The sequence below is a fragment of the Myripristis murdjan genome, chromosome 21 (assembly GCF_902150065.1).
Source record: "Myripristis murdjan chromosome 21, fMyrMur1.1, whole genome shotgun sequence".
Taxonomy (NCBI): Eukaryota; Metazoa; Chordata; class Actinopteri; order Holocentriformes; family Holocentridae; genus Myripristis; species Myripristis murdjan.
Genome location: NC_044000.1, coordinates 3,242,317 through 3,253,079, shown reverse-complemented (window position 1 = coordinate 3,253,079; position 10,763 = coordinate 3,242,317). Strand labels below are relative to the sequence as shown.

At 44.2% G+C, this 10,763-nt stretch overlaps 1 protein-coding gene across 2 annotated transcripts; it reads left to right on the top strand.

Annotated features, from left to right (window-relative positions):
- The first annotated feature begins 1,022 nt into the window (after positions 1-1,022).
- Positions 1,023-9,895, top strand: LOC115380056 (arginine and glutamate-rich protein 1). Of its 2 annotated transcripts, none has more exons than XM_030081102.1 (4): positions 1,023-1,619; positions 3,325-3,559; positions 7,071-7,154; positions 8,166-9,895. In XM_030081102.1, exons 1-4 carry the CDS (start codon positions 1,288-1,290, stop codon positions 8,328-8,330), a joined length of 816 nt encoding a protein of 271 aa, XP_029936962.1. In that variant the 5' UTR covers positions 1,023-1,287; the 3' UTR covers positions 8,331-9,895. The 2 variants fall into 2 exon arrangements, with proteins under 2 accessions (XP_029936962.1, XP_029936964.1); XM_030081104.1 differs by having other exon boundaries at positions 1,027-1,619; positions 3,334-3,559.
- The last annotated feature ends 868 nt before the right edge of the window (positions 9,896-10,763 follow it).

The following is a 10,763-nucleotide window of genomic DNA, read 5'->3' as shown; positions in this document are numbered from 1 at the left end:
GGATGGTAATCTTTCGTGCAGGATTGTGTCATTGTCAAGTAAATTTTGCCTTGTTCTGTCTATTGGTGGGTTATCTGATGTCCCTGTAACTATATTTACAAGCTCAGATAAAACCATCGTTTTAGGCCCTGATATCACATGAAAACAGCATTTAAAAATGGACATAGACAAAGACAAATACAGGTTACAGAGTTCAAACAGGCACAAGGAGCGAAATCAGAGCAGATTATAATCCTGTCTGCTTTCAAAGAAGGCAGGGGAGCAACACATGCAACTGTCTAGTCTCTCAGTTTAGACTTTCATGCTTCATTTCACTATATGCAACAGTTTGGGAGGTGAACTATTTTCTGAGTAAAGACAGCTGGAGGTGGCAAACAACTGTGTCTCTGGTTCTCTCTCAGAATTGATGTCTGCGATGAAAATACATGATGCCCTGTGTAATGTTTGTCTTCATTCTGGTGTGATAGGAATGTATAGTACATACCCAGTGTCATATAAACTGGATTTGATTTGGGTTGATTTGCACAGAAAAAACAAAGAACTATAATCCCTTCTTACACAATCAGTGTGTGTTTTAAAATTACCCCCTCCCCCCTTCCAAAAAAAAAAAAAAAAAAAAAAAAAAAAGTACAGTATTGCTGGCAGAAATACTTGCAACCTTGCTTTGACTGGCCAGATTTGTAGTACTGAATGGATATGATAAACTGATGAGGAGTATGTTGACATACAGTGACCCCATCATCATTCATCTTATGCAGTGAATGAATAAATAAATTCATAACTAAATAAATAACAGTAAATGTTTTGTGATATTATTATTATTATTATTATTATTATTATTATCACTATTACATATCACAGCCACATGCGTGATACAGTGGGTGGGTTCAGTGGAGATGTAGCACAATGCCACTCTGTGCCCACTGCTGGCAGGTACCCAGCCCAGTACAGCTGCTGACATCGTCAAGGTGCGGGCTTTCAGAGCAGTTGGGATGTAAAATCCCGACCATTGCCGGAAAATACCGAAAGCCCCGGTGTCTGCTGGGAAAATAGAAGCTGTCGACTAACCGCCATCTTTCTTTATCGCAAGTTAGCAGGGCAAAATAACATCAGTTTCGAATGAATATTTCTCAATTACAGCAACATTTTAGGAACCCAGCTTGGTGAATTGTTGTAAATAACGAGTTCTATGAGGTGTGTGTGCAGGCCAATTTCAGATATAGTGCATCTGTCCGCCATACGACACATTAGTTGTGTGTAAGCGCTCGACTTGTGGAGGTGGTCGACATGGGCCGCTCTCGGAGCCGCAGCTCGTCCCGGTCCAAACACTCTAAAAGCAGCAAGCACAGCAAAAAACGGAGCCGGTCTCGGTCCCGGTCCAGGGACAAGGAGAGGTCCAAGAAGCGATCCAAGTCCCGGGAATCAAAGAGGAGTCGACGCAGAGACTCTCGCTCCCGTTCCCGGTCCACCACGGCTTCGTCCCGTAAAGACAGAGCAGCCTCACCGCCGGAGCGCATTGACATCTTCGGCAGGACACTGAGCAAAAGGAATGCCCTGGACGAGAAGCAGAGGAAGGAGGAGGAGGAAAAGAAGGCAGAAATAGAAAGACAAAGGAAGATGTGAGTCTCGGTTCCTAAGAGACTACGTAGCAACAAATGTTTCTCTTGGACTGCGGTGTGTGCTAAGCTATCATGCTATGTTAGCTTGCCCTTGTTATGATGGCAACAGGGCTAATGCTAGCAGGCTAGCCATAGCATGCTAACGCTAGCCATGCAGTGCAGGGCCCAGACGGTAACGTTACTCACGCTGCAGGTTCCTCACGTCACAGCAGGAGCCAGCTCACCTCTTTCAGTTGGTTGGCATGAACTGAGAAAATAGGTAGCAAATAAGGCTTCAACCCTCTGACTTTTCCTAATTTAACGGGGATAAGTGGGTGGCGTGGGGGTGTTTTAATATGGACTTCTCGAACTGTTGCAGGATTTTTTTTTTTTTTTTGCATTGATGCCCTCATTTCTATTTTGTGTTGAGCAGATTACTTTCCTGCTTCAAAGTTTGTTATCTTTCATCCTTTTTAAACTGCATTGGGCAAACCATTTCCAATACTTTAATCCTCATTCCCAGTGTTAAATCATAGTTTAACTACTCATGTAAAGCTCAGATCCACTATTAATGTCTTTGGCTGTTACCTGCATTTATCCTCTCTGTGCACATATAGTACTCAAATAAGGCGAACCTTTAGCTTTTCAGAAATCTTATTCCCTAAAATTTTATTATTGGAATTAGCTGTAAAAGGTGGCACAGCCGCTACAGTGATGAAGTCACTGCTTCAGCAGGTGCTCACAAAACTGCAGCACTGTCAACCATTACATGTCTTTAAACACTTCAGCCGTTGCCACACATAACCACTTTGACCCATTCATTGCCGACAGGTGTTATCTGTCGGACAGGGGAGGGGTGTGCGTTAGCCAGAGGGACACAGACACCTGAGATTGTAGGCACTGTCCTACACCTGGCTTTCTTGGTGGCTCTTTTTTTGTTATTGCTGCTTTGTAGCCACAGGGCCACTTAACCATGCATACAAACGTAAATATCAAGACATAGGCACTTGCTAGAGATGGAAGGACGTGGGCCTGGGTTGGGTTAAGTCTCTGGTTTCCGAGTAGCCAGTGAAATGAAATGTAAGGAGGTGAGTTGTGTGCTGCTGGTTTTGCTAGAAGCAATGTGACAACATGTCTCCTAGCCGTTAATTGCTTCCTGTTCACAGTGTGGTCAAACAAAAAGAACAGTTTTAAAAGCATTTTCAGTAGGTTACCTCCATCTGCTTTAACCCTCGAGTCCTATAGGTGTGGGCTGGTTTATTATTTTAACTGTGGCCTGATGAGGAGTGCTAATGTAAGTGACACCACCTGCAATTTCTGTTACTGTGACAACATTAAGAGTATACATTGTCTGGTGTATAATCATGTTTTTGAGCAAGAAAATTATGGCATGACAAATAAATACTGGCACATACCTACTCACATTTAGGAGTGGGTAGATCGTACATAGGCCCTACTTGTTTTTCATGATGACCTTCATATAGCATGAAATACTCTTCTTTACTCAGTCTTTAGTACTGAGAGATTAAAACCAGCTACACTTGTTTCACAAGGTGGTGTGTTTTGTTTACTTTTCTCACAGACTTTCTAACTTTTTGTGGTACATGTGCATCTGTAGTATGAAATCAATCTTTTTTGCCATGATATATCTTGTATAGCTTGTGTGTATCATTAGTAATATACCCTCCTTATGTATTCCCTCGCATTTCCTCTTTTCTCCTCACTGGTCCTTCAGCCGCCAGCAAGAGATTGAGGAGAAGCTGATTGAGGAGGAGACGGCGCGGCGCGTGGAGGAGCTTGTGGCCAAGCGGGTGGAGGAGGAGCTGGAGAAGCGAAAGGACGAGATTGAGCGGGAGGTGCTGCGGCGCGTTGAGGAGGCCAAGCGCATCATGGAGCGGCAGCTGCTGGAGGAGCTTGAGAGGCAACGGCAGGCTGAGCTGGCCGCGCAGAAGGCCAGAGAGGTAACGCTCGGTCGTTTGGAACGCAGTCCCTCCCTTCCCTCCATACCCCTCTATCCCCACCCCCCTCCCAGTCACCCGCTCCCACCGGTGCCTCTCCACCGGCACATGGGGTTGGTGGAGGGTTGCCTCCTACTATCTTCTCTTTGCAGAGCCTAATCAGGCCATGGTACAAGTTTCACCAGAGGAAGGGTAGATGCAGAGCCTGGCTGTGGTCGTCCTGCAGAGTAAAATGTATTTAGTGATAATAAACTAATAATTATTGTAAACAATACATAAAACATGTGCATGAGTTGCATAAAAAGTCAGTGAATTTATATGTTTATATAATGCCCTTTAATATCTTAATGTATTGCACCAGAGAAACTGCATCAACCCCTGATCTGAGACTTGATACTGGACAAGTTTTCAGGCAGAGGTGGCTTGATACTGTAACAGTATTTTTTACCCACAGTGGAATGAAATCAAGAAATCTGTTATTATTCTTTACAAAAAGCCCTCTTTAACTAAAGCTGTTTCTATGTGACAAAATACCGGTCTAAACAAATTAAATAAATTAAAGCTATCTATATATTTATCTTATTATGTCAAATGAGTGAATTCAAGTTAAAACTCAGTCAAGGACCTAAATTGAGCACACGCATGTACATTTTATTCACTTGGGAGTATGTGAAATGAGGGTATGAAGTAACCCAAACGAGGGAACTCTATTGAGCATGCAGCAGGACCTCATGCCCTTGATATACCAAAGTAAGGCCACAAAATAAATATATTTTACTCTCTTACAGCCACTCTGGACTCTGTAGTGAAAGGCTAGAAGTGTGGGTGTCACAGTTGCTAATAGCAAGGGTTTTAAAGTGGCAATTCAAGCTTGAAAGACTATGATTGCCAGTTTTATACTTTGAGGTGGTACATGAACATGGCCACAGTTAATTTTGGCTTCTCAAGGGAATTTTCTTAATTGTTACTGACAGCTAACAGTGGGGCTGGTGAGAGTTTTGCCATGGCCGAGTTAGAAAACTTGACTGACTTCCTTCTTTTTTTATCACTCTTCCCTGGTTCAGTTTTGATCTTTTACTTTCATATTTGTAAGCATCTCTATATATGTCTGTAATAAAGAGCTCTCTGTTCAAGATGACATCCTGTTTTTCAATTCCCATCTGTGTCCATCAGTGGCCATTCTTAAATTCTTAAAATTTTTCATCATTAGCCTAAAATCAATTTTCCTTCCACAACTAGCTCAGGTTCATCCATTATTCCAGACTTTTCAACTTTTCTTTACATAGCACGTTAGTTGTATTTGTTTTTGTGAAAAGGCCTGGCGGGCCACTAGGTTAACCTGTAGTTAGCAGTCCAAGCCTATAAGCATCTTAGGGTTCCTCAGTAGATGTTTGATCCCAATGTTCTGGAGTTCTTCAGGGAACTGTCTTGGGCTCCTGTGTGGTTTGTGGAAGCCCTTTTGTAGTTTTACAGCACGTTAAGGCAGATAGCTGTCTGAGGAGCCCCATGCCCTCCCTCTCCGGGCATCATTATGAAAAGGGGGTTTGTTTATACTACAGTAATAATGTTTTGTGAATGAGAGGAGCGGCTAAAGCCTAGTGACCCTGAATTGCACATAGGGCAGCCAGTGGCTCGGTACTAATAGGGTAAGAAATGTAGTCCCAGCGTGCCTCCTTTGCCTGCTTGAACTTATTCTGTCACAACCCCCCTCCCCACCTTATGCCCTGTCGCGACTAGTCAGCTCTTCTCTAAATCCTCCACCTCGACCCTAGACACTGTTTTCCAACAGGGTTTACCAACAGAGGCGGCTTAGTGGATTAGTAGTTAGAAAAACTGTCCTGTAACAAGAGGGTCACAGGTTCAATCCCTCATGTAGTGTTTAGCTGGACAAGCAACAAGTAAAGGCCCAAATTGTAATTGAATAGACACCACTCCGATCTCTCCTTCATAGAGTCAGAGCTCCTGTCTCTAGTCCTCTGACATTTAGTTACATCGCAGAAGTGGCTTTGTAGAAATATTAATGAAATCTTTTTGATTCACAGACAGTGTGACAGTTTGTCCTGTACAGTTTTTCTTTACATCCCCCTCCCTTTTCCCCATAACAATCCTTGTTTTGAGAAGCTATTAGATGGCATCCGCTCTGGGATACATAACAATGATGGACCACCACATTTCCTGTTTCCTGTTTGACAAGGTTAACAATCTATGGTCTAACCTTTTGCCTGTTGATTATATTTATATTTTTTTCTAATACTTCTTTTATACAGTTGAAAACCTTGTTTCCCAAGAAAAAACAAATGTACTCTGTTTTGTCCTCATCACTTGCTTCTCCTATAGGGGTGCTGCAAAGTTTTACATTGTTATTTATACTTTATTTTGTGTTTTTTTTTTTTTTTTTTTTTTTTTTTCTTTTTAATTTTTGACACACAACTTTGTGTTAACACCACCACCTTCCTAACAAGCATTTGACCTGAGCTGTCCTGCAGCCTCCCAGCTCGCCTATGACTCGTGTGCTGTACTGTAACTGTACTGTGGCCCGCTCCTCCCCCGACACACACAGACACCACTTTGTACTGTGCTCTGCTTCACTCTGCTCTTGTCTCAGTGGGAACTGAGCAACTGTAAAGAAAGGAAAAGGAAAAGAGAGAGAGAATGCGAGCTGGGGCTGCAGGCGCAGGCTAAGCAGTACAGAGATCAGAGTTATAAAGAGGAATGCCGCGGGCGCGGTATGGCGTTTGGCAGAGTCCCCCCCTACCTACCTACCTACCTACCCACCCCAGGAGCGCTTCTCTGTCTCTGCAGGGGCCACACAGTCTGGACGAGACAGTAAATATTCAACCGTTTAATGCCGAATGCTTTCACCAGTTGTGTAGGTACACAGGCAAGGAAAATGCGTAGGTATACGTGCATTGGTGAGCCAAAACTATTCCCTCCTTTATTTGTATCCTTTTTTCTCTTGCTTTTTAATGATGTTAAGAAAAAAAAGAAGCAATTGTTTTTTTCTTCTAGAATGAATTGTCTGTCATTTATATCTGTCTTCTTTATGAGTGTGATGAGTGGGTTTTCCCCCCTTTTCAAGTTCTTGTTTTAAATGTCTTTTATAATGATCCAGTGAAGACCCTAGGTGTGGCTTAGCCATGCTTTATTTTTGTGGGGAGGGTATTATCACCATTAGAGGGAGGAAAATAAAACAATAGCGGGTTCATCCCCACCCCCCCATTTCTATATATTTTGTGCCCCCCACTGTGTATTTTAAAAACAATTTGGGTTGACTGCAATGTATGCCAAAGTGTGGTCATGTGCGAGAGAGGCTAAACAAACTTCTCTGTGGTGTAATGAAGTAGCTTTGTGTGTGTTAGTGTGCTAGCAGAGGGTGTGCGTGTGTGAGTGAGTGAGCGAGCGTGCGCGTGAATGAGCGTGCGTGCGACAAGTAGAGGGCAAGCGTGTGTATGCAAGGCTGCTGTGCCGCCGTAGCCTGTTCGTGCGCTAACATGGCACCGTGTCACCCGTTTAGGAGGAAGAAAAATCCAAGCGGGAGGAGCTGGAGAAAATCCTGGAGGAGAATAACCGCAAGATTGCTGATGCTCAGGCCAAGCTGGTACGCCCTGCTATGTGCTCTTAAAAATACTAACAGAAAAGCCACTTCTTTCTGTGTAACAGCGAAACACAAAGATTACTCTTTTTTTTTTTTTGCATCTTTGGATACGCTTCTCGCATTTTTGTTGAATCCATATCCCTCAAATTACTGCTTTTGCATGCTGCCCTGATCACATTCATAATGACTAGCGCCATTCATCCATGTTTATGCAACATTGAAATGTAGTCAAAAATCCCGCGAGCCAGTCACCCCTTGTGTAACCGTATAACACAACGGTTGAATTGTGTTCTTCCTTCCGTGATTCACTTCTCATGTTTCTGTCATATTCCACAAATTACTATTGTTTCTTCCTGTCTTTTTTTTTTTTTTTTTTGTTCTTATTTTAACTCGGCCTTGATCACATCCAATGATACACAGTGTCATTCACAACTTGCCGAATGGACTTTGATTTATTCCGCGCTGTAAAAGGTAATCGGGCAAGTAAAGCGCCGCGCATTAGGTCTGGTTTGTGTTTCCAGCGTCATTTATGCGTTTAGAATCACAAATCGCTCCCTCGCACTGATTGAGACCTTGAAGCTTCGTTCAGCCACACCACAACATGACTGTATCACCTAATAGTCCTTTTGGCACGGAAGCGCCTCTATTGAGTGGCTTTGGATTGATGGTTATCAGGGGTAGTTAACAATCCAGCGGCTTTCTTTCCCTGCTGGCTGTTTAGGCTTAAGTCTGACTCATGACTAATTTGTAAAGCATCGTTTATTTGATTAAGGCTCGATTTGGACAAGCCGAGGTTGTAGTAAACAACAGCGCAAGGAACCGAAAAAAAACAAAAAAACACACACACAAATCAAACACAATATTGCTGTGTCTTAAGGGAGGATAAAGAAAATGCTAGCAATTTGTGGGCACTTGGCTTGAGGGAGATGGTGTTTGTCCTTGTCTGACCTAGTTGATATTTTATTTATTTATTTTGTTTTGTGTTGTGTGTGTGTGTGTGTGTGTTTCTGTCAGGCTGAAGAGCAGTTGCGCATAGTGGAGGAGCAGAGAAAGATTCACGAGGAGCGCATGAAGCTGGAGCAGGACCGTCAGAGGCAGCAGAAGGAGGAGCAGAAAATCATCCTTGGCAAGGGCAAGTCCCGGCCCAAGCTCTCCTTCTCCCTGAAGGCCGCCGAATGAGTGACTGCTCCCCTTCGTCCGCACGCCCTGCCCCGCCTCCAGCCTGCCCTCATCCCCATCCAGCTATCCCTCCTCATCATTCGACTCCTCCTCCTCCTCTCTGGAACGCTCGCTTCGTTTTTGGAAGTGCCGAAGGAAGGACGAGGAAAGGGCAACCCCGGTGTGTCACCTCACCCCACCCCTCCCACCCCCCGCCCCCGGCCTCGGAGAGGTGGCAGCTCTTCGCCCTCGAAGGACCTTACTGCCCCTGCCACACACACACCCACACCATCCTCCCTCTCCCCCCCTTCTGCACAGATGACTCTAGTTTGTGCTTTTTTTTTTTTTTTTTTTTTCTTTTGTTCGGTTTTATTTTCATTTTTAAGGAACTTGAACTTTGGTGTAGAATGCTGTTACTTGTCCCATATACCCCATAGGTCTTAACTCATGGTCTAACAATGAGCGCCTGTCCGCCCGCGCTCTTTTCTTAATTCTCTTCACAGCCAGCAAGCTAGAATAATATGGAAGAAAATGTGTTGACTGTGTCCAGTTCAGCTTACTTTAAAACCTCATGCGCAGCTTGGGAGTTGGCCTGCGGTTTTCCTGTTGTGGCTGTTTTTTAAAAAAAGAAGAGAGAGAAAAAAAATCGGACTCGTCACAGCGGCTGACACAGGGTAACAAATCACGGCTCAGCCCTCAAAAAGCACACGGTCACCTCCCGTCCAGCTTGACAGGTTTGTGTCTTCCACCCTCCTCCCGCCTTCCTCTTCCCGTTTGCCCCGGTCGCCACATACATAGCCAGCTCCTTCCCTCCACTTCCGCTTTGCTCTCTCTGCCATATGTATATATTTTCCGGATGGCATTTCAACATTTGGTTCTGTCCCGAGTGGACACGTGAGCCTCACATGAAGCTCAAGGCGCCGCGGTGCAGGTGAACCCAGGCTGCGCTCCCAAACTGCCCATGACGGACTGCAACAGGATACGTGTCTTGTCTACGTTAATGGGGGTAACGGAGGAGAGGGGGCATTTCCTGTATGATGTAATGTTATTAGCCTTGCTGTGATGTGCTGTCCCCTCCCAACCACCACCACCACATATAAGTCAAGATTGTGTAAATGAAATGAACCCACACTCAGAAGAAACAAACTATCACAGTAACAGTATATTTGAGCATTGTTTTATTGAAGTGATTGGAGAAGTCTCTCGGGTGAATTGTACAAAAACACCCGACCATACAATCCATATTCTGTCCCTCTGTTTTGTTGTTGTACAAATTGAACTTGGGCAGCCTGCCTCAGTTGGTAACTCTTGGTTCGTAGAGGATGGACAAGTTCAGGTAAGATCAGCAGCGCAGGTTTGAGGTCAGCCGTGAGGTGTGTGTGTGTGCGCGTGTGGGTGGATGGATGAGTGGTGAGTGTATGTATGCATGTGTGTGTGGTTCTCACAAGCTGACCTCAGGTGGGTATAAAGGGTTTTTTTTCTGTTTTGAGGCTTTGAATTTGTCTTGTAATTTCCCCTGATTGTCAAGGGACTGAACAATTCACCAATAAATCCATTGAATGCGCTCCACTGAGCTGTGGCTGTGACCCATGTCGACTCTTAATTTGTTGATTAAGTTTGAGTAGAAGGTTTAAGTGAAGTAAATCAAGAGTGTTAAGGGGGATAAATCCACCTGAGCTCAACTCAGTTTTCTGTATTTTGGGAAAAGAAGGGAGTAAAGGACCCACTTTTTAGGTAAATGCCTCATCCTGTATCAGTAAGCTGTAGGCCTGCACAACAAAGTTACATGAAGATAGAGTCGTGAAAGAAAATGAGAATACATACTGGTCAAACTTAATGTGTGAAAGCCATCAATATAAAATGAAGCTTATCTTTCTCCAAAGTCATTTCAAACAAGGAATAACTTGACCTGGTCAAGGATACGGCCTGTGACAAATTTTAATGGCATTACTGGCAACATGTTGGATATTGTCAGCGGCTTATTACACAATACAATCCATTACCTACTCTTGAGTCGTGCGGGTCCTATACATCAACGTCAGGTTAACTAAACGCACTGTAATAACATTGTCTAATTTTTGGCAAGCCGTGTGAGGCGGCTGGTTTGCGTCCAGGACTTCTCAAGCGAAGGGAGGAGAGGGAAAGGCTCGGGGATCGCTGCAAACCGACCGTGAGTGAAGGGTGTGCGTCCTCACTGAACTCGCATTCACAGTTATTCAAGTTTGGGCAAAAGTTGATGACAAGTTGAATCGACATTTCCTCCATGTTTCCCCTCGCCCAGCGCGCACGGATCCGACTCTTTATTTGTGAAAAGGTGGTGGCAATTCACTAAGCCAAGCGTTTTCCAACCGTACATGCAAATCCGCGTGCACTGACGAAAATCCATGGTACACATGAAGCAATCACAAGTGACTGATAAGATATTTGATGGATATGATAAACTTTTCAACCGGC